Source organism: Lynx rufus, unplaced genomic scaffold, assembly GCF_022079265.1.
Source record: "Lynx rufus isolate CCGP_SWC_20201006 ecotype Redwood Valley unplaced genomic scaffold, mLynRuf1.p SCAF_29, whole genome shotgun sequence".
NCBI classification, from domain to species: Eukaryota; Metazoa; Chordata; class Mammalia; order Carnivora; family Felidae; genus Lynx; species Lynx rufus.
The window spans coordinates 5,701,640-5,726,071 of NW_025814844.1; the positions used below are offsets into that span (position 1 = coordinate 5,701,640).

At 42.8% G+C, this 24,432-nt stretch overlaps 1 protein-coding gene across 1 annotated transcript in view; it reads right to left on the bottom strand.

The window, feature by feature from the left end:
* RAB31 (RAB31, member RAS oncogene family) overlaps positions 1–24,432 on the bottom strand; it is a 131,441-nt gene that overhangs the window by 56,025 nt on the left and 50,984 nt on the right. The window contains exons 2-3 of the mRNA XM_047090317.1: positions 16,163–16,242; positions 7,393–7,474 (exon numbers count right to left, since the gene is read on the bottom strand). Of these exons, the coding sequence (XP_046946273.1) occupies positions 7,393–7,474; positions 16,163–16,242 (162 nt within the window). The remainder of the gene's footprint in view (positions 1–7,392; positions 7,475–16,162; positions 16,243–24,432) is intronic.

Here is a 24,432-nt window from a genome sequence, read left to right on the forward strand (position 1 = left end):
CACTTAAATGCAGATGTTTTTGCAGTACAGAACTATGCACGCATTGTCTCCTACGATTTTCTTTTTTTTAATTTTTTTAATGTTTTTATTTATTTTTGAGACAGAGAGAGACAGCATGAGCAGGGGAGGGGCAGAGAGAGAGGGAGACACAGAATCCGAAGCAGGCTCCAGGCTCTGAGCTATCAGCACAGAGCCGGACGCGGGGCTCGAACTCACGGAGTGTGAGATCATGATCTGAGCTAAAGTCAGACGCTTAACCGACTGGGCCACCCAGGCGCCCCTTCTCCTATGATTTTCTAATACATTTTCTTTTCTCTAGCTTACTTTATTGTAAGAATACAGTATATTACATGTAACATACAAAATACGTGTTCATTGACTGTTTATGTTATCAGTAAGGCTTCCAGTCAACAGTAGGCTATTAGTAGTTAAGTTTTAGGGGACTCCAAAGCTATACATAGATTTTCAACGGCGAGGGGTCAACGCCCCTAACCCCCACATTGTTCAAGGATCAACTGTATTTTAAAAGCCACGGGGGGGCAAACGTTATTTCTATAATTTCAGATTTCTTAACAGGAAATTCATTTGGGGTAAAATACCATAGAGTGTGTAAAAGTAAAGTTCAGTGGGAAAAGATGGAGGTAGATGTCTGAAAAGAAGTTCCAGGCTGGGAGAAGTTGAGCCTCCAAGGTACACAGAGCAAGAGAACCAGATGCCTACGGAAGACAAAATTACGACCACCAATTCTTCACTTCTCCATGAATTCATGCCCTGTTTATGCCAATGTAGTATTTGCACTTCCTCTAAAGGCCATGTTTCTATCTTTTGACTTTGGGCTCTGCCATGTGACTTGCCTTGGTCAATGGGATGTAGGCCATGTGACATGTGCCCATTCTAACCCTAGCATGAAGAGGCCTCACGTCTGCCCTTTGTCCCTCATGCTTCTGTATTGCCTGAGAAGAGCTTCCTCGGGGAGCTGTTGTCTCTCTAACCCCAGAATGAACAAGCAAGCGAAGTCCCCCCTGCCAGCGCACAGACCCACACCTTGAAACAGAGCCACCTCAGCAAGAGAGCTCTTGTAATATTTTTGTAACTTTTCTGCAAGTACAAGAATATTTTCAAATACGGAGATAAAAAAGAATTCACACACAACAAACGTGTCATTTTCAGTTAATAATGGTATTCTAAAGTCTACATAAAGTTGTGTTTATTTAAGATCATATTTAGAATTCTACAATAGCTCAATCTTTTATTAGATGATATTCTCTTACTCAGTCCCGTATAGTGTTCAATTTGTTCTTACTTGGCATTTCTTTCATTTCCAATGTTTTGTCAATTTTCTTAAATACCCAAAAAAGGGGCACCTGGGTGGCTCCATCAGCTGAGTGTCCGACTGTTGATTTTGACTCAGGTCATGATACCAGGGATTGTGGGATTGAGCCCCTCATCAGGCTCTATGCTGATTGTGGAGCCTGCTGGAGGTTTCTCTCTCTCTCTCTCTCTCTCTCTCTCTCTCTCTCTCTCTCTCTCCTGCTCTGACTCTGCCCCTCTCCCCTGTTCGCTGTCTCCCTAAAATAAATAAATAACCCAAAAAAGACAGTAGTAATAAATTATATAATTTCCTACACAAATCTTTGCATCATGTCATTTTTACTGCTAAGTTCAAAGCTCCATAATTCCTGGTAAATATGGGGGGGGGGCTATTTTTTAGTCTGTATGTGTGTTCTCCAATTTCATCTTAAAAAATATATAATAATGAGCTTGATTTCAGAAGTCAATCTATTTAAGATGTGTTAAGTAGAGTAAGGGGAGAGTTTTCATTCTCACAAAAGAACTACCAATTCACCTTTGTGGAATTTGACCGTGGTGCATTTGAAACCCAAATTTTATAAATGCAATCATTATGACTGAGGCACTAGGGTGGACAGACAGCCAACCCAAGTGAAACAAGAGAATAAGATGATGTTAATATCTGTTCATGTTAGGTTCTTAGAGTAATATTGCTCTGATGGATCAGATCAAGAAAATGAAGCCTGAAATTATTCCAAGACACCAACATTTTAAGGGAGTTATCTTATGGATTGTGATAGTGTTTTTTTGTTTTTTTTTTTTAAATTTTTTTTTCAACGTTTATTTATTTTTTGGGGGGACAGAGAGAGACAAAGCATGAACAGGGGAGGGGCAGAGAGAGAGGGAGACACAGAATCGGAAACAGGCTCCAGGCTCTGAGCCATCAGCCCAGAGCCCGACGCGGGGCTCGAACTCACGGACCGCGAGATCGTGACCTGGCTGAAGTCGGACGCTTAACCGACTGCGCCACCCAGGCGCCCCATTGTGATAGTGTTTTAAAGCAAAAACAGAATGACTTGGAAGCAGACAACTAGAACATGAAGGTTGCATTTCCTACTGATGAGGCATTTTTAATAACAATGAGGATATTCTAGTTTATGTGGAAAAACAAAGAAGGGAGTCAAAAGGAAACCCAACGGGAAAGATGGATGTGCTGCCACACTGGGACAGAATCCCAAACCCAGACTAGTGGAAGATAGGAGGATGAAGCTGGGCAGATAAATTCCTTTCTCCCCCCTGGGACCACTTCCGCTCCTGTGTACATCCTTCCAGAGGCATCTGCTAACCTACTGTTGAGTCCTTGTCACAGCTTGGCACAAAGCAGAAGCCAGAACCACTCATTCCAGGAAGAAAGGATGAAAACCCCCAAAAGCCCGCACTGATACTACAACACGGGCACGGCAGTGGCACTCTCGCCCCCTGGACACCCCTCTTGGTTGCAACAAACTGGAAGCACAAATCTTCCAAACGTTACGTTTCTAACAAATTGGACTCAGCAATCATCTGGTTAATTGAAAATGATTAAATTTTCAAACACTTTCTTACAGAGGCAGTCTATGGATTAGCATTTGCCATTGAAAGAATCCTAAGATGGCCATCATATATGGTTGAATGAAAAGCATTATCAGGAATGAACACTCCCTTCTACGAAGAGAGGGAGGAGGAGAGTGATCCTTTTACATTTCCAGTGCTCTGACAGAAAAGTAATTTTTCAAGAGTATGAATTTGTGCCAAAATATAGTCCAGAGTTAATATTGTGTATGCGAGGCAGAACTTGGTTGAATCGTCCCACAAGTAAACAAATACTGATGCAAAGCACTGCCCTGAGCATTATCCTCCTTTGAGGACACAGAAGTCTATGTCTTTATATTATGAAACCATAAATCCAAAGAGATTTTGTTTGTTTAAAATTACACAGACTTAGTAGAACAGCAGCAGATTTCTACACAGATAAGGAGGGATAATAAAGTGCACTGGACTCCAACAATTAATGAAACAGAACAAATAGCATGAGGCACAAGCAGCAGCAGGGAATGTATTTTTAGCTCCAACATTAGGTAACGTCATTACAAGCACGATTAAATCCAGCAACAAGCTGCCAAAATGATTGAAAAATTGCCATCACTGGAGAGATGCGAGACTGCACGGAGGGACACCAGACAAGGACAGTCTGAGGATAACTAAATCAGGCCTTTGAGGGTTAGAGGGATCGATGACCACAAAGGCTGAACAGACATTTTTCACCCGTGCTCCACAAATCTAGATTCTAAAAAGCATCCACCTGAAGTTATCATCCAAAACTCAGTCCCTCTTCCCTGAAGCACTACTATGGAATCAAACCTTGCACCTATAATACTAACCGTTATAATAATAGATAATACTCCGAATACATATAGCACTAACACAATAATACTACATATAATATGTAACATGTATAATATAATAATCTATACAATACTATGCTTTTAAAATTACAGACATAGCAACATAGTCACAGATGCCTATAACCTCTAACAGTCAAATTTTAGGAAAAGCAATTAGAATAATTAGAAATATGGTCATACGAAAAATTTTCTATTGCTATTTTGCTTTGAGATGGTCAGTGAGTCAAGCTACAAACTACAGTCGTCACTTTAGAGTACCAGATTTCATCAAAAGCAGTCAAACACTTGAATATTATATTAGAATAGGTAAGGAGGGGCGCCTGGGTGGCTCAGTCAGTTAAGCATCTGACTTTGGTTCAGGTCATGATCTCACAGCTTGTGGGTTCGAGCCCCACGTCAGGCTCTGTGCTGACAGCTCAGAGCCTGGAGCCTGCTTCGGATTCCTGAATTCGGATTCCTCTCTCTCTCTGCTCCTCCCCCGCTCACACTCTGTGTGTGTGTCTCTCTCTCTCAAAAAATAAATAAACATTAAAAAATTAAACAAAAAAGAATAGGTAAGGAAATGTCAAATACTCTGTTTAGATCATACAGAAATCTCTCTTCAGGAATACCGTTATTATCAAGTGAAAACAGCAGGTTATAAAGAACCATGACCCCTTTAATATGAAGTTATCAACACATATAGTGAGACATCTGAAGAATGATCATTTAATGTCAATAGTGGAAATTAGACTTCTTGTAGGGATCATTTCATAATGTATACAAATATCAAATCGCTACGATGTACACCTGAAATGAACAGAATATTGTACATCAAGTATACCTCAACTAAAAAAATAAATTAAAAAAACGGTGCAAATATCTGGGTGGTGGGATTCTGGCCAAATTCACTTTCAGCCGCATGGCTTTTGGGTGATTTTTCTGGCGGAACAGAACTACAAAGCTCAGGACCCAGACTGCCGGATTCCTATTTCGGCTTTACGCCTAATTGGCTGTGTGATCTTGAACGAGTTACTTAACTTCTCCGCCCCTCAGTGACTTCACCTATAAATAGGGATGAAAGTAGTCCCCACGTCAGAGTGCCGTGAGAGGGCTAAGTGCGTTATTAGTACACGGAAAACATTCGGAACAGGGCATGAAACATAGCAAGCCCTTAGGAATGACCCACCAATTGTAGAAACAGTAATACTTCTAATACGAAGCCAGCTATTTGTAAAAGTGAGTTATTATGCACATTAAAAGCAACTATTTCATGGCCAAAAGTACAAATGGGAGCAAGAAAGCCTCTGCTTCAGTTTAAATAACAACCAAAAAACCAAACCCCTCCCCCCCCAACCAAAAACCTAGCAGATCTACGTACTACAAGTATGCATACATAGTATGTAAAGAGGAAGATACGTAAAGAAGAGATCCCTGAGCAGACATTTCTTCCTCGGATTCGTCACCTCATTTCGGGAGTCAGCATGCACAGCTGACCCACAGAGTTAAAGAGGTGCTCGTGGCAGCAGCTTCGTGTGTGCAAGTTGGTGCTCTCAATTTAGCAGCAAAATAGAAGATGTTCTAATGAGGTTAGCATTTGTAGGCCACAAGATTCGTCCTAATTAAGAAGAAAGAAATCTTGAACACCGGAGTAGCCTTAATCGACAAATGCTGGGACGGGGATTTATAGGAAGTGAAAATTATAGAAACGCACACTTGATTTGTTAGGAGCAGATAATGAAAATGCTGCATTATCCCGAACCCCGGATTCTCTTCCTTTGAGAGAGAGACAATCAACAGAATCAGGAAGTGAATTAAATAGCATATTAGCAGGTGGTAAGGGCTGCGGAGAAAAATGGAGTGGAGCAGGGAGGGAAAAGGGGGAAGTGATATTATTTAAACAGGGTAGGTAGAGAAGGTGACACGTGAGCTTGGACCATTTTACTATTTTACTCCGTGATCATTAGCTCCGATGAAAGTTTTGAGCAGCCTGAAAGCTCCCAGTGAAGGCAGGCTATTGGTAATCCCTGTGTGTCACTTACCCTGACCACCCTTTTCGACTTTGATAATATACACCCTAGTTATTATATGAATATCCTATTATAGACAGTCTGTGCTGGTATTACCTCACTTTTTAAAATCTAAAAACACAAGGGGCACCTAGGTGGCTCAGCAGGTTAAGTGTCCGACTCGACTTGGGCTCAGGTCTTGATCTCGAGGTTCATGAGCCCAAATCGGGCTCTGTGTGAACAGCTCAGAGCCTGGAGCCTGCTTCAGATTCTGTGTGTGTGTGTGTCTCTCTCTCTCTGCCCCCCCAACCCTACTCATTCTCATTCTCTCTCTCTCTCTCTCTCTCTCTCTCAAAAATAAACATTAAAATCTAAAAACATAAGCTTTTTAAACAATCTTCCCCATAAATATGTTCAGCACATAAAAGGAATTAAGAATAAGAGAGCAATAGCACTGCTAGGAATTTACCCAAGACATACAGGAGTGCTGATGCATAGGGGCACTTGCACCCCAATGTTTATAGCAGCACTCTCAACAATCGCCAAATTATGGAAAGAGCCTAAATGTCCATCAACTGACAAATGGATAAAGAAACTGTGCTTTATATATACAATGGAATACTACTTGGCAATGAGAAAGAAAGAAATCTGGCCATTTGCAGCAACGTGGATGGAACTGGAGAGTGTTATGCTAAGTGAAATAAGTCATACAGAGAAAAACAGATACCATATGTTTTCACTCTTATGTGGATCCTGAGAAACTTAACAGAAGACCATGGGGGAGGGGAAGGGGGGAAAAAAGTTACAGAGAGGGAAGGAGGCAAACCATAAGAGACTCCTAAAAACTGAGAATAAACTGAGGGTTGATGGGGGGTAGGGGGAAGGGGAAAGGGGGTGATGGGCATTGAGGAGGGCGCCTGTTGGGATGAGCACTGGGTGTTGTATGGAAACCAATTTGACAATAAATTTCATATTAAAAAAAAGAATAAGAAACAAGTCATTGGCTGTTTCTAGTAAACCGATGTCCATTGGCCCGTTGTGCAGTAAAGGAACCCAGATTTTCCTTGGGTAACTAAGCCTACTAGACTTCCAACCAGTGTGGCTCAGGTGGGGCTGATGGCAGTCCTACCTCTAAGGGTAAGTGTATTACCTGGCTCTACAAATAGGAGCGCCAAATATCCCTTAAATGCTGCTACACAGCGTCAAGTTCAAGAGTGGAACACGTGACCCAAACCCGGCCCATGAGAACCCACAGGCACTGAAACATGGGGTGCAACTCGCGGAAAAGAGGTACTGTCCTTTGTGGGACTGCTCAGGTGGCAGAATACAGGCGTGGAGTCACCGACGGAGCCATCCTGGCCACCCTTGGGGAAGGGAAGGAGGTGAGTCTGCCTCAAAATGAAGCCAGTCTAGAGGTAAGCAAGCAAAGAAATATGAATGGAGTTGGGTGCCTCCGACAATACATTTGGAGGACTTGAACTCAGCCCTACCTCAAGAGAGCCACCCCCATACATCTTTGTCACAGTGGAAAAGCACATTTCCTTTTTTGATTAAATCACAGAAGCTGGGTTCCTGGTCGCTTGCAACCAAGAATCTTGCCAAATACAAATAAACCTTCAGGAACCAGGCTCAGTATTTTCCCTAGAAAGCCAACAACCACGTACACTTACCCGTTCCTGCCCAGCAGTGTCCCAGATGAGGAACTTATGAAGCTCATTTCCACAAGGCACAGTTTTGGTCATAAAAGATGCCCTGAAAAAGAGAATCAACATCTCCACGTTACCAGGTGCCCTTACAATCTGCACAAAGGCTCCTGGTTCAGACAAGTTAATCTTGCCTCAGCAAGACCTCATAAGCTCCCTCCTGGGTCCACCAAGAGGAAAGAAGGGCTGTTAGAGTCTTATCACCCATCCCCGGCCCCAAATTCTACATTTTCTGTTAGTCCAGCTGAAGGTTTAGGTTAGGGAAGGAAAACTTCTTTAAAAAAGCAAAGAATGCATTCAAATCACTGTGTTCCCAAAAACACTGTCCTAAGATAATATGTCCAATTGTTCTGAGATAATATGCCCCAAATCTCAGGAAAAAAAATAAAACCTCAGATTTTAAAAACTTATTATCACAACAATGAAGAGTGACAAGGGCATCTAATATTTGGGCAAGTCACACTTTGGGCCTTGCAATGGCGCAAACAGAAAATCACCTTATATATTCACCTATGCTATGCATCCAACACTAGTTACAACTAATAAAATACGATATCTCATTCCCACCCTGCTTCTATACATGCGGGGATAAAGGCTGGTGGCTTACCAAATATATATGTTTTCTCCATTAAAAGAAAGAAAAAGGAAGGATTTGAAACTCTCAGTAGATAATGAAACACTTGATACTTTCTTTTGTGTACTTCTTGTTAATAAACTTTTCCTTCATGTTCATGAAAGATGTAAAGATACAATACGTGGAAAGTTTACACCCTTGACTTTTTTTCTGTGAGATAAAGTTCCCCCTTCATCAAAAACTAACGAGTATCCCCAACAGTGGGGCAACCAGACGTGATAACCTCCTGACGTGATGAACACATCACCAGTGCAGCATTCCGGCCAAAACCATTTAACCCGAATTTAATCAGGAAGAAACAAATCAGGCAAATCCAGAATGTGGAGCACTGTACAAGAATTCTACAAGCATTCTACAACCGGCCTGAATGCTTCAATAAGTCATGAAAAAGCAAACAGAACAAAAGGCAGGGAGATTGTTCTACCATCTAGCTTCAGAGAACACAAAGAGATAAAGCAACCAAATGCCTCTTGGCTGGATCTGGAATTAGGAGGGAAATAGCTTTGAAAGACATTTTTAGGACAATTGGAAACATTTATATTTAGACTATCTGTCATATGTTATCATTAAATCAAAATTAATTGATTTATCACACCAGGTGTGATACCGGTGTCTCATTATGTTCTTATTCCCAGGAGAGGCACAGTAGAGTTTTTAGGGTTAAGGTGTTAGGCTGTCTTCTCTTGCGTCCCACGGCCCAGCCGACCACCGTATCCAGTATGCAGTTCAGCCCTGCACCACTCAGCCCCCCTGCCAGTCAGGTTTCCTCAACTTCTCCGACTTTTCCCCAGGACCACGAGGCAAACTACACGTGTCCCAGGCAGAAAAGCATATGTCCCTGCAATTCCCACACGACCCCCACAATACACACACACACACACACACACACACACACACACACACAAACACACACACACGCCAGAAGTTAACAGTTCTATTTATCAACCTACGATCGCACTAAATGGAAATTCTAAGTATTTTTCTAAGTGATGTGACCCAATCTTACCAAAACCACAACTGTCCCATGAGGTCTTCTCTTATAAAGTGCTTAAAATATGCAAGGACTACTGATAGAAGTAAACATATTTAAAAAATGGAAATACCTTTGTTACTTTTCCCATTATAAAAGCAGTATATGTACATCACAAAAAAGAAACTCAAAAAATGAAAGCAAAGGAGGAAACAGAAATCAACTGCCATGTCAGCACCTAGCCACAATCAGCTAGTAAGTTGGTACACATCCAAATTATTTTTATACAATGTTTACTTCATAATTGATCATACTCTGTATACATTGTATTTCCCCTCCACTCTATGTATCATGGACCCCTTTCCATTTCTGTGAATATGGATCAACATCATTATCTAAAATGACAAAATATTCTTTTTTTTTTTTAAATATTTATTTTTGAGACAGCGAACAGGACAGGTGCAGGGAGGGAGGGGACCGAGGATCCAAAGCAGGCTCTGAGATGACACCGGAGAGCCCGGTTGTGGGGCTCAACTTCACCAACTGTGAGATCATGACCTGAGTTCAAGTCGAAGGCTCAACCAAATTGAGCCACCCAGGCACCCCTAAAATGACTAAATATTTTACACCATGTTATGGCTTTATCCACTACCCCCAGTGAAGATAATTTTCGTCACCTATTTTCCACGATATGACAATGATTAAATAAATACCTTTACTTACATCTTTGTGTCCTTATACAACTCTTTCCTTAGATTTAATCTCAGAAACAGACATGACACCCTGTGGGTGAGACCAGCCTACACACCCTTGACCACGTAGAAGATGACCTTCTCCCCAGCCAATCCTCATCTTTCAAGTCTTTCCCAGCATGATTGGGAGAAAATGATACATCATTCCCATTTTTATTATGCTTATTATAAGTTTGAACGTCATTTTAGTGTTTATTGCTCATTTGTATTTTTCTTTTGTAAATATTTAGTTCGTGACCTTTCCCCACTTCTCAGTTGGGATGTTCACCCTTTTCTTATTCACTTTTTGAGTACTTTATGCTTACCTCTTATAATAGTATATTTTAAATAATATTTTTTTCTGGCTTAACCTTCACCCTTTAACTTTGTTTAGAAATTCTTTCCATAAACACCCTTGGTTTTGTTTTAGCTCTGATGTAAGCCAGATTTTCATTCATTCCTCAATATATTTTAGGCACTAGGATAAATAATACATCAACCCTGCCCTTAAAAAGTTTTCAGGCTTAGAAAACTAAGTTCATGCCTTTAAAATCTTAGAAACAGGGGCACCTGGGTGGCTCAGTCAGTTAAGCGTCTGACTTGGGCTCAGGTCATGATCTCACCGTTTGTGGGTTCAAGCCCTGTGTCGGGCTCTGTGCTGACAGCTCAGAGCCTGGAGCCTGGATTCTGTCTCCCTTTCTCTCTGCCCCTTCCCCGCTCACACTCTGTCTCTCTCAAAAATAAATATTAAAAAAAATTTTTTTAATAAATAAAATAAAATAAAATCTTAGAAACAGAGGAGCACCCAGGGGGCTCAGTCTGTTGAGTGTCCAACTTCGGCTCAGGTCACAATCTTGCACTTGTGGGTTTGGGCCCTGTGTTGGGCTCTGTGCTGATAGCTCAGAGCCTGGAGCCTGCTTTGGATTCTGTGTCTCCCTTTCTCTCTGCCCTCCTCCTGTTCAAGCTCTCTGTAAAATGGATAAATGTTATTAAAAAAAATTTTTTTAATAAAATCTTAGAATCAGAGACTTTTAGAAATGGAAAAAACACGAAATATCCAGGCTGACCCTTTCATTCTACAGATAAGGGGGGGGGTGGAATCTGAGCCCCAAAAGACTGCCTTGTCCATGGTCAAGAGTCTATCAGCACAGTCAGGAACAGAATGCAGAGGACTGTCCTCACTGCCAGCGAGGTGGAATGAGCACTTAGAAAGCCCCTCAGTTTCCTCATCTGAGAAACAGAACCAATATCTACTTTGCATGATCTAGAAGGCTGTTGTAGGATCAAATGTGGGAATGACATCTGTGAAATTCCCCCTTGATGTTCAGTAAGTCTGTGCAGAACAGCTTTAGTAGAGTCGTAATGCCTACCACATATATATGTACATTAACACACACACATACACACAAATGCACAGGTATACACCCCTCTCTGTTCCTCATTTCCTGCCATGAGAACAGTCTTCCAATATTTGAAATTACAGCTCACAATCCTTGCTCCTTGGGTTATTCAGGGTTTTTCTTAACAGCTTCTTTGCTAGCATTCAATCTTACGAACCCCAAGCATCTTTTCGTCTCTATAGATTATCTTTCAGAGTGGTCGAGGGGGGAGCGTTGGCAATGCTGAACTGACTTCGTTGTCTGTGGGAACCAAAATCTGGCAGAGAATTCACACAATTACCTTGTAAAAGTCGAAACAGAAAGGGAGATACACACACACACACACACACACACACATATATGTTCAAGATGTCAACACAATCTGCTTGAATAGCAAAGCCAAGGTTTTTCATTGTGAGTCACAAGAGACCATAAGAATGAGTGCTTTCCATTGCTGACACAATGGCATTTTGTAGCCTTTCCCCAGTGGTAGTTTGACCATAGCGGGAAGAACAAGGGTGGACTTTGAAAGTGGACTCACTGGGTCTGAGTCCTATGTCCACTATTCGCTGGCTGTATGTGCCCAAACAAGTCACTGCGTTGCTCTGATTCTTAGGGCCAGCGACATTACTGTGAAAAATCAGGCCCTGGGCCTGGCATGAACTCAAGCGTCTACGGGACCAGGGAGCAACCATATAAATGAGCCACGCGGGCTAGGTGTAAACGTAATACTGATAAAAATAATAGTGACAATAAACAGCGGCAGCGACACGGAAAGGAGAGAGCCCGCCCACTCACACGGAGCGCCTGCGGCTCGGGTCCAGCTGGCTCCTGCCACGTGAGCATGTCTACGCCAAGTCTACAGATTTTTTTAAGAGAAGCCAGAAATGCAAGTTTATTATGTAAAAATCTCCCAATTCTTCGCTATTGGCTTAAAAATTTTAAAGCACTGTGCAGCTAAACAAAACGCATCTAAAAGCCAGGTTCTCAGCACACCAAACCCACCAGCTGCAGGCTAAGCACCGCGGCCTACATAGAACATCTTCCAAGAAATGTGTATGTTCTTTGCTAACTTTATTTGTCTGAACCTGGAGTTTGGGAACATTTTCTCAAAATCCCAGAGGAGAGGATACATTTTGAGTGGGTTTTTAAACTGGGGAATTGAACGGCATCAGGTAAGGACAACAGATTAATACTGGAAGAGCCCATCTCAATCTTGACCTCAGAGGAAAAGTGAAGGATGAAGTAGAAAGAAAGCAGATCAGCACATAATTGAATGCTACAAGCACTTACCACTACATTTATGGAGAAATTTTAAGGTATGAGAAAATGCGTAAGCTTTAAGTTTAGAGGAAAATAATGGAATTCAGGATGATATCTTGAATTCCATTATTTGCCTCTAAACTTAAAGCTTACGCATTTTCTCATACCTTAAAATTTCTCCATAAATGTAGTGGTAAATGCTTGTAGATTTATATAGATAGATAGAGATATCTATATGTAGATAGATATAGATATCTCTAGAGATAGAGATAGATATCTTTTAAGTAAGACCTAAAGCTGGTAAGTATACAGAAAAATAAGGACAACCTTTCTGAAAAACAATTTGGCAATATCCATCAGGAGCCTTCAATGTGTTCTTATTCTTTGACTAAATTATTCCACTGCTATGAATGTAACCTAATGAAATAATCAGAGGTGCATGCAAGTATTTATGCCCCAGGACGTACATCATACATTATCTAAAAGGTAAAACAAAATTATAAATAACCTAAATGGCTTTCATGGAAAATACAGCCATTATAAATCCTTGCTTTGTTATACAATGATGTATGTCAATTCTATATTCCTAACACCGAGGCGGGGGAAATCCTTGTTTTTAAAGACCATTTAATAACATGGAATTCACAATATAATGTTGAATTAAAAAAAAGATTTTATATACACATAGCAAAAAGACTGGAAGAAAATATACCAGCTGATTATGGGTGGTTTTTAAATTTTTTTAATGTTTATTTATTTTTGAGAGAGACAGAGAGAGACAGAGTGCGAGCAGAGAGAGAGGGAGACACAGAATCCAAAACAGGCTCCAGGCTCTGTGCTGACAGAGGGGCTTGAACCCACGAACCGTGAGATCATGATCTGGGCCGAAGTTGGACACTTAATCGACTGAGCCACCCAGGTGCCCCTCTGGGTGGTTTTTATATTTTCTTCACAGTTTTCTTCATTTTCTGTTTTTTAGGACGAGTATATGATACTTTTATAATCAGAGAAAATAGTATTTACATCATATTTCTGAAGATTATTTGGTATTATAAGAAAATGTTCAAAATATATTAAGTAGAAAACTGGATTAAAACCATATGTATACCATGATTCCAATTTTTATAAATTCTGGGGGTTTTCTTAGAACGAACATAAACTTTTATAAATTGAAAAATTAGGCTTTAATCTTGACTTTGTCAAGGAAATGCACAGACAGTATGCAAAGTGTTCCATTTATGGTCTTTCAAGAAATCTGTGTTCATGAAAGGAAAATAAGGCAGACTTAGAGGATAAAAAAACGTATGCTGTGGTGTGTCAGGTAGAATGCGTTGGCATTTTTGGTTTTAGAAATTATGTATTTGTATGCCTGCATATACACAGAAAATACATGAAGTATGTTTAACATGCACTTTGGACTCTAATGATAATGTTAATGAAGAAAATGGGGTCAGAGAGCTAGTAAAATCCTCTAGTGTCACTTTCTGTTTTCCATATTTATGGATGGTCTGAATTTTTCATAATGAGCATTATAATTTGAGGAATGAAGGCATGATTTTTTAGTTAATGGACTATTTGTTTTAGAGAAGTATGAGGTTTACAGAAAAAAAATGACCATTAAGTACAGAATTTCCACACAATTCATACTTTTTTAAAAACCCCAAACCACCACAACATATTTATTAGACAAAGCAGAGTTAACAGGGTTTGACTGGTTATCTCCACAACGGCTACCAATGATCCATACCGCTCTCTCTCTGAATGCCGCCCCTCCCACCAGGCGGTGGAATTTATTTCCTGTTCCTTGAATCTGGGCTGGCGTTATGACTTGCTCTGACCAAGATGCTATGACCAAAATGATATGCCTACTAGAGGCACAAGGATGCTTACACCTATGTGTAAAAGTCATGCTGAACACTTATGTATTTACCATAATTTATGGTAAGAACATGCATTACCTTTTTATTTAGAAAAATCATTACAAAAGGAATACAGATTGGTTATTAAAAATGACTTTTTTTAAGTTTAAAAAGTAAAAGGTGAGAGTCTCCTCCATCTTCCAAAACCACACTCAGAGTCAATCACTCTCAGGGGTTTGCCTTTTATTAAACACACAAAAGTGGAAAATTAAGAAGAATAGAAGTATACCACAGGGCACCTGGGTGGCTCAGTCGGTTAACTGTCCGACTTCAGCTCAGGTCATGATCTTGTGGTTTGTGAGTTCGGAGCCCCACGTCAGGTTCTATGCTCACAGCTCAGAGCCTGGAGCCTGCTTCAGACTCTGTGTCTCCCTGTCTCTCTGCCCCTCCCCTGCTCTCTCAAAAATAAATAAACATTAAAAAAAATTTTTTTTTAAAGTACATCACAGAGAAGAATAAAAAGAATTTCCTCTATAAAACTGTCCCCGATCTATGGAAGTGCCTATGTCGGGAGACAACTCCCACGGATCTCTACCGTTGTCCACATTGTGCAAGCAGAGGCACAGTCTTTTTTCCAGACTGTGTTTTCAAGGATGTTTGTATAGCAAATAGCCTTGGAGGGGAGAAATAAGGTCTCCCTCTGGAGCGAAGCACAGACATGCTTACCGCCTATTATGAAAGATCCTATCTGTACACTTGGATCTGTACACTTGGGGGTCCTCTCTTGTGACTCAACCTACTGCATATAGGGCGTCATCTGACCCTCTTCGCGTTACACTACAGGACTAGTGCTCGGAGAACCAACAAATTGATAATATTCCAACAATTGCTACTTTCCCCGTGTCTGATCCGGGAGTCGTGTGTCCTCTACCAGCATCCATAAACCAGGCACAGCTAACTTCTTAGCTTGCCGTCACAGGTCTTGACGCATATATTTGTGAACGTGTTTCTCTAAGCCATTTTTAAGTTGCAAAAGGCAGTGGATTTTCTCATCTACCCCACTCCAACCACTGGCCTATCAACCAACCGCTGGAGCTTCTCCACTTACAAGTGATAGAGACAATCGCTCCTGTCCTCATCAATCCTTGCTAAAATATAGAAACACACATTTCCCTTGAAGACAAAATAAAACCTTTGCTCTCCGCAAAGAGCATGATACGTTCAGGGAGAAAAATCAGCGAGGCCAAGTTCTAAGAGAATGAAAAACCAAGCACCTGCAAAACGGCCCAGCCAAGCACATCTGGCAAAAGCGTCTGTAGGGAAGGGGAAAATGGAATAGGAAAATGCTCCCATAGTCCAAGGTTGGGGTCTCAGAAGTGAATAATCCACCTCCCCTCCCCAAGCATAAGAATGACATTTGATTAATCCAGAAAAGAAAATCAATCTGCCCCACGGACTGCATGGACAGCTGTGCTGTGTGAGCAGACAGTGTTTCCAGGTTTATTGGCAGGGTACCTAGAGCAGGACCTCTGGGGATTTGTCCATCTCAAAATAAAGCTGGCATGATTTGCAGAGTAATGCTCTTGGAGATGAAGTTGATGGTTTTAGGCTGAAGCCTAAGAGGACGGTTGGCTAGGAGAAAAGAATTATTAACAGGGACAGCGAGGCAGGACACATTGCCTAAAAGTCCCTGCATTTCCTTCAAAGTCTTTACAGTTGGGATTGATTCTCACTGGCTGGGATGCAAACTGCTTTCAGATTCTGCAGATCTGGATACTTGGAAACTCCCTGCCCCGGCTAAAAGCCATGTTGCACCAGCTTGCAGGCTCAGGCACAAAGTGACCTCTCCAAGTGCTTTTGAAGGGAAGAAATGTGAAAGAGAAGAACATACGGGAACTTACCCAATGGTCGGGCTGATGTTGTGGTCAAAGTGATCCTGTACAAATCGACACACAATGCTTGATTTCCCAACCCCGGTGTCCTGGAAAAGAATGAGGACAGAGCCATGAAGACCAAGGGTATCAGTTCTAACCTAGTATAATACACATAGAACCAGAGGGCAGGAAAGGCTATTTCTGGTTGGTGGGAGTAGGGGAGGATACTCTCCTCTGTTTCTTACCAGTATTCTCCATAATGAACCTGTATTGCTTTCATAGAAAGAAAAGAAGTATGGTAAAAATAAGCTTTAGAAACACGTCCCCTAGGTTAATAATTAACCTAGAATTGGCATGGTTATAATATATGTATTTCCAGAAATTTGAACATGTTTGAAAGGGCCTGGAGAAGTATGGTAAACACAACGCATTGTTTTGGTAGAGATAGAACTGATTTTGTTCGAAACCTTAACACTCGAAAACTATGTAATCTATTTTTCTGGGTATCACCCTGTAAGACCTATGAATGCTAATTTCTGCATTTCTAGCACTTTTTCTTCAGAATCTGATGGCTGCATAGTAACCTCCAATTTTGGTTAATTATATAAAGGTCTCATCTCAGTGCTTTCCCTGTTAAATAATTCTTTAAAGCTGATTAGGATAGAGGTCTATTATATACTGGAAATGGAACACATGCATTTATATCCACTCCCTCCAAAACCCTTGTCAAATGGTTTAAGGAATAAAAGGTACAAATTCACAAGGTCAAACAAATCTGGAGACGAGACAACACCAAACAAGTGACGTCAACCAAAAGCACGTGGCCAAGTGGTCACTGCGAAAGAAGCAGCTGGAGCCCTCAGGGCCACCAGGGAGGAGAGCCACTGAGAAGCAAGACAATTCATGCCACAGAATCCCTGAAGGAATCAGGAACTGGAGGACAAGGCTGAAAACAGCATCAGCTGAAAGGCTGCACAGAAACATACCCTTGGTGCCCCTGGCCACAAAACCAGAGGCCAGACCCTCCTGAACCCCAGGAGGAGGCGGGAGCTGGGTCTCCAGGAAATCTGTATCAGACAGGGCTGGGCTTGGGAGCTTGTGACCCCCGTTGCCCTTTGTGAGCCCAGACAGAAGAGGTGAGGAGTCCCCTCCGGGTAAGAGGAAAATCCTACAGATCCTGATACTTGGAGCCACCCAACTAAAAGCCATGTTGCACCAGACTACAAACCCCAGTGCAAACAGACCTTTCAGCGCACATTTTAATCTTTTAAAAATAAACGCTCAGCTAAGAAAGACCAGATGTTTATACCCACACAAAAAAAGAGTAGGATACTATTTCAGAAGATTATTCAGAGAGTAAGACTGACCTTAGAGATTAACAATACAATGGTAGAAGTGGAAATTTCAAAGGAAGAGGTATCAGGTAAAATCCGAGATTGCCCAGAAAGTAGAACATACTAGAACAAAGCAACTGGCCTCAGCTGCAGGTCACTGCTCTTCTGAGAGGGGTGGCAAGGCACAAAGACGCCAGATTCACAGACTACTGACACAGAGAAGGCCTCCTCAACACGTTGCTTATCTGAAAGATCATGGGGACATTTTGAGGTCTATAAGTGAACGGGCAACAAGACATAGCCCAAGAAGAACAAATAGCGGTATGGTTCTCCTCTGTTAAAGGTGTAGATTTGAAAGCCTAAAGATCCAAGAGGAAATGCTGAAACTTGGGAAAACGTGCTTTTCCTTACACTGTGATGTGAAGTGAGATCTGAAATACCAGCTGGAAAGCTGAGTTATTTTTATTCCTCACCCCCCGTGCTTAGGGGACAATTCCAGCCAACACAGAGCAAGAGGGGCCCCAGCTTGTGACACTCATCAGAAGATCACTGTCCCAAAGGTGTCCTATCCCAGTGAGAGTGGCCTTCACTGGTTATGAGCCATACTGAAAAAAAGCCCCAAAGCCGCTTCTCGGCAGCATGCACAGCGATGCGCAGAGTTGAGGTGGCGACAGAATTAAAACATCAGCTCCTCGGATTCCAGATCAATATGCCGCTGCTATTTCTGAGCTGAGCCTTCCGCATGGATTCCGGCTAACATGCCTCACAGTTCCCCAAAACCCACAACTCCACTCAGTTGTTTTCATCTCCGTTGCTTTTAACCACCCTCTGCCCCACCCCCCTGCCCCGTGGAGGAGGGGATCTTGCAGTCCCTTCGGCCCATGCAACCCCAGAGAAACTGAAAAGCCAGGGGCGGTGCTGCCCTGCCCTTGAAGTCTCCCGAGGCGAGGCGAACTGCTCTCTTCAAACAGCCGGGTAGATGGCTACCGCTGACCACGCTGATCTGTATTTTTACATATTTTATGTCCCCAAGCTCACAGTCGGAACTCCTCCACCCCGCAGAGACAGGTCTCGGGTTTATTATCTCACAAGGAATGCCAAAGGATTCATATCTGCCGTCTGTGCACCCCACCCATGGTGGGGAGGCAGATTGATGCGAGCGCCTGTCCCCTCCCTCTCTAGCATCTCTCGATCACAGTGTAGGAATCCTCTTTCTCCGGCTCTTCGCTGGTCCTCCCACAGCCGGGAGAGGTGCCTGGCGGAGGGGGTACCCGCACACCCAGGTGCGCAGGACTGCTCTGCCCCGGGCTCAGGAGACAAATCCGCCCCTCCCGAGTTTTGCCCCGATTAGGCCTTCTTTGGTGTCCTTTTGGCTTACCCCCAAGCTCACCCTGCTTCCAAGCTGAGAAAAACCACCCCTCTGGAATACCTCCAGTTTACGCGGGCCCCCAGAGGCCCTACCCCCTGTAACCACCGTGGCACTTACTCTCTGTGACTGGCCCTCGGCCTAGAGGGCTTTGGCAAGACTGTGCATGTCACAGTGAGGACTCTGCTCTAGAAAGCCCGTTTTGGGTGTCGGCCCTTTCACTTTACCCAAGGGCCCTGCTCAAAACAACCAGCTCCAGATCCCCAACAGCCCCCATGATCCTGCAAGGCGAACCCTCAAAATGCCCTTGAGGATGAAAAAACTCAAAAGCCATCTGGAAATGATTCCTTTCAACTCATCCTCTTCTACTGATAACTCGGGCTTAAAATACCAGCTTTTCTGAAGAGTTAAAGCAGCAAGCCTGCTCAAATTCAGATTGAATAGTTCATTTTCCAGCCAAACACACTCAGTGTTTCTTTTCTTTTTACAAACTCACTCTCAAAATTTCCCTCGACAGGAAAAGAAATAAAAGGACAAAAGGATAGGCAAGGTTTTAGTCGGTCTCAGAAAAGGCGGTGTTCTTACAAAGAACTGCTTCAAGTAATCTTCTGTGGCCAGTGGCTTTGTGACGCTCCAGAAGTGGCCAGCTGTTCCCCAGCTGGCCACCAGGGGAAGGCCCTGCTCCAGGTTTGCTGAGGGAGCCTGCCGCCGGGAGACAGGGCCGTGTCATGAATCACTGGGCTTTGGGAGTTCCTTTTCCTGCAGGAACCTCGCTGGCACGGTGACACACAACCGCAAGAGGAAAACGCCAGTGAGTCATGACTGTCGCATGGGATAACATAAAGGTTTAAAGCAGGAAAAGCGGAAAGAATACCAGGGGAAGAAGGGCATCTGAAGAGAGAGAGGATGAGAGAGGGGGACCACGGCTGCCCACCATTCTCCAAAGGCTACTTTATTTTTAGTGGACTTACACGGACGGAAGGAAACTCATCTCTGCCGATATTTTTCCATTTCGTAAGACTATGAGACTAGCATAGTCCATCTTGTCCAGTCTCTTAGGTTTGCAAAAGAGGAAGCTGTGTGACTTCCTCAGAGTCACACAGCTGGCTGGTCGAGTCAGAACCTAATTTTCTGAGCTCCAGTGAAATCCCCCTGAGGCTCTTACCAGGTTCAAATCAACCTCCCTGACAAATGTAAGTTTCTTCCCCACAAAGTCCATTTTCTAGAACTCTCAAGGAGGACTCGTGTTACTGCCTTTCACTGTAGCATCGTGTGTCCCTCCAAATAAACCTGCTGGGGTTTTTACCTGTAATGAAAGGCAGACATACCACCAGCTACTGAAGAAGCACTAGAATAAAACCAGTCCTGATTCCACAAACCAGGAATAAGGTTTAGTAGAATCCTCCCTTGGGGGTAATCAGTGTTTTGTTGTACTCTCGTTTGTGCGGTTGATATCAGACACAGGCTGAGGCCTAGCGATGGGTTCCATCTTCTTAAAAGGGAAATGCATCCCTTAAAAGATATTTTCTGGGGCTAATAATGCAATCCCCTGAGAACCACCACTTACTCTAACATGACAGTCTCTGCTGTTCGAACTGTCACATTTATTAATCACACGTAAATCTGTAGTTATGAAATCACCAACCACAAACTTGCAGCTGCTATCACGTAAAACACAAGGCATCCATTTGCTTCACTCCCAGACTACTGCAACAGGCTTCAAGGAAGCATTTCTACGTCTCCAGAAAAAGAAGGGAAGGTCCGAGGCAATGTTAGCACCACCGCTAATCCTGCTCTAATGGAAGACATCACTAATCAGTTGAGGACATGTTATTTTATCGAACCTGAAAAAGGCCTCCAAATCTCTTCAGCCCAGCTCTGCAGGCAGTCCGTAGGACTCAAACAAGGTGTGTTTCCAGAACAAATGGCCATCCCCTACCATTACCCTTCTCTTCCCAACAGTCAACATGCTCCTACGTTCTCCTCCTCTCCAAACTCACTAAGCACTGTCCTGTGGGTGTTTTAGATGTCTTTATGAGTTGGAAGGTTTTTTTTTTTTTTTGGAAATTAAGAAGGAGCGCACATTGGTGACAGCATTATAAGCCAACATGCCTTCCTATGGAAAGGAAATGAGAGACAATACCAAGAATCACAGACCCAGGAATTCCATTCCTAAGAAGATAGTTAAAAGAAGAAAAAAATAAATAAACACAAAAATTTCACTGAAATATTATTTATAAAAATCAGAAATGGCCCCAAAAACACACTCTAAGTTAAATAACTTGTGGTATAGACAGCAATCTCTTAAGCTTTAATTTCACACCTATCAAAATGTCAAAGGGGCAGAATATGATTTGTCCATAATGTGAACTCTGGAAATGATCCTTTCAGCACCTGTCTCTAGGGTTTAGAGAGAACCCACATGGCAAGGGGTTTTTTTTGCATTTATTTATTTGTTTTATTCAGTCATCCATTTATTTAAGTGTTCGGCCTTTGAGCCTTGCACACTTCTAAAAAATCCTGAGTGTCTTACACGTTGATAGGGAGCTAAATTAGGATTTTAGGAGGACCGTGGAGGCCAGCCAGATTTGATGCATGGAGAGAAACAAAATAAAGAGAGAGGCACAGGGAGAACCGTGGGATGGTAAATGGCTTGACCTTTTGACCCCAAAGGTAAGCGAAGTCAAAAGCATCGTAGAGACCGACCCAGGGGAGCAAAGGTCTCTTCAGGGACACTGGACACACCTCCCTGAGCGCCTGAGATGGCCTTGTGGAGACAAACCACAGGAAGATGCAGAGAGTAGCCACTAGTGATTTGGGGTAGTGTTACATGCTTATTACTTCCACTTTGGGGCAGATGGGGGAGGAAGCGTGTGTTGCCGACACTGAAGAGAGGAGGTCATGGAGGAGAGAACGTCCATTTCCTGCGACTATAGGGCGCCCGGCCCATGGCCTCACCAGCATGCCCCGTGTCAGCCGGTCAGGTCCCCACTATCCCGGCCAGGGCTCCCCGATGGCACCATCTGTCCTTCCCATGGCCCAAAACGCCAGATCCACCCAGAACAGAGAACAGGAGCTGACACAAAGGAATACACCCCTGTCAAGCTATCCCAACCCGCGCAACTCCATAGTCTGCACCTAATTCCAAAGAAACCCCACGGAAAGGCCGTACAAATTCCATACGAACCCACCAAGTTTTTTTTTTTTTTTTTTTTTTAAAGCTTTGGCTAAGGCGGAAAGGATACACACCCCCATTCCACTCCTCTGCGTGTCAGAGGTTTATGTCAGAGCAACCTGCAGAAGACCCAATCACACACACCCCTTACAACAGAGGTCACTGCTTCTGTGGAACCTGAATTGGCCAGCCTAAGGACTCAAGCCCAAAACACTGCACATCACCCCCGGAGCATCCTGTAAGCTCCCTGGAGATCTCCCGTGCATCCCTTCAGTTCTGTCCCTACGACGCCAGTTCTGTCCCTACAACACTCTTTCCACGGGAGAACTGAAGTACCTTGTTCCTGGATGACATTTAAAGCTTTATTGGGATTACAGATTTAATGGGCCTGTTTGCCCCGGAGCCCTAAATCTCTTTGGCACCGAAAAGAAAAGGGTTCAATATTTGTAAATCACAGTAATCACTACCAAAAAAAAAAAGTGCCATAAAAGCAAAAACAAACAAATAAATAAAATAAAAATCATTAAACTCAAGTCTATAATATGCTTATTTTATTACCACACATTCTACAAGATGTCCTTTGGTGGTGTGAGACCTCTGTCCAAGCAGAGTAAATCTCAGCCTTTACGCTACGTTCTAGGAAACAAGTGAATTAGCAATGCAAGAAAATTCAACTACAGGCATTCCACCGTATTTAGGAAAGAATACCATACAATTATTTGATGAAAATACAATACAAATTAAAAACCCCTAAGCATTCCCACAAATAACTTTGCCGTACCTTCGGTCACAGTTATTTTGAAACATGTCAGTGATTTGTGTTACAACAAACATCTCGAAATCCATTTACAAAGAGAACCTAATTACATGTATGACAAAAGGAAATCTTTCATATTGAAAGAAGTCAGTTCTGTCCTGAGTCTGAGAGTCACTAAACTATCTTCTCTACCTACCTCATGGGGACAAAAATGCTTATGGACATAATGTTAAGCATGTAAATAGCGCTAAGTGAATTTATGCATTTAGATCAATGCCCCATGGGCACTAATGAACCTAGCTTGGAAATGTCCACAGTTTTCTAGATGTATACGAGAATAATGGAAAGTATACATACAGAGAATAAGATGTCATTGCTTGGGATACAAAAAGTGACCAGAAGAGATGTTAAAAATATCCTCTTAGATAACAGAAAGAAATAAGCAGGAATGAGGAGCATGAAGCCCACAAGAAGGAGATAATGAGATGGTTCAATAGGGAACAGAGACACACATATTCACTTACTCTATCTCCCCGGGTCCTCACAACAGCCCTTTGTAAAGCAGAGGACAGCTGGCATTGTCCACACTTCTCATGTAAGGAAACCATGGTCTAAAAGGTTAGGGGTGGGGCACCTGGGTGGCTCAGCTGGTTAAGTGTCCGACTCTTGGTTTTGGTTCAGGTCATGATCTCACAGTTTGTGAGCTCCAGCCCCAAGTCGGGCTCTGCGCCGACAGTGTGGAGTCTGCTTGGGATTCTCTCTCTTTCCCTCTGTCTCTCCCCCTCCCCTGCTCGTGCTCTCTTATCTCTCAAAATAAATAAATAAATTTTTAAAAAATAGAATACTAAAAGGTTAGGGGAATTGCCTGCGGTCCTACGACTAGTAAAAGCATCATCAAGGTTCAGACACCCCTTCCCCACTTCCAGGGCTGTATTCGCTGACCAAACCATGTCTCTCCAGAAGCCGTGCATCCATCAGTCTATTCACTGCCTGTGTGGTCAGCAATATGCCAGGATGGGAGATGGAAAGATCAAGCCCAACTCCTACAGCCAGGACACTCACATTCAGGCTTAAACTTTACAACGGAATCAAAGACAGGAGGTTAGAGTGACCAGACCAAGGTCATTGTCCAGGCCACCCCCAATACATGACTGATGACTGATGGCTACGTTCCAAGACTGCATTTGCTGGCTAATCATTTGGAAGTCAGACAGCATTCTTCCGTGGAAGTAATGCTGTAAATAAATAAAGATTACTTCCCAAACTCGCCACTGAACTCTACGCGGCGGAAGAAACCGTTGTCTGTTTATATCTATAGGATAACTTATTGTTTCCACAGGAAAACTTACTCTAATTTCAAGCTGGGGATTTCAGACAGTGGCAAGTAGATACCCAGGCTTTCAGTGCAAGCAGAATGCCCTGGGAGACTAAGGAGATCTTGTTGAACAAATGGTCTAGTGGATTTGGACGCCAGCAATACTCCCTAGAGCACAAATCTTTCATGGGAGCAGGAGTGAGCAAAATAGTAATATGGGCAATAAGAAAAGCTGACATTTACTGAGCACATAGAGAGTTCCAGGCACCAAGCTAGGCATTTCATATGGAAGGTATCAGCTCAAGTATTGCTCCCGCTCTACTATATCTCTGCTATCCTTCTGGGATTCC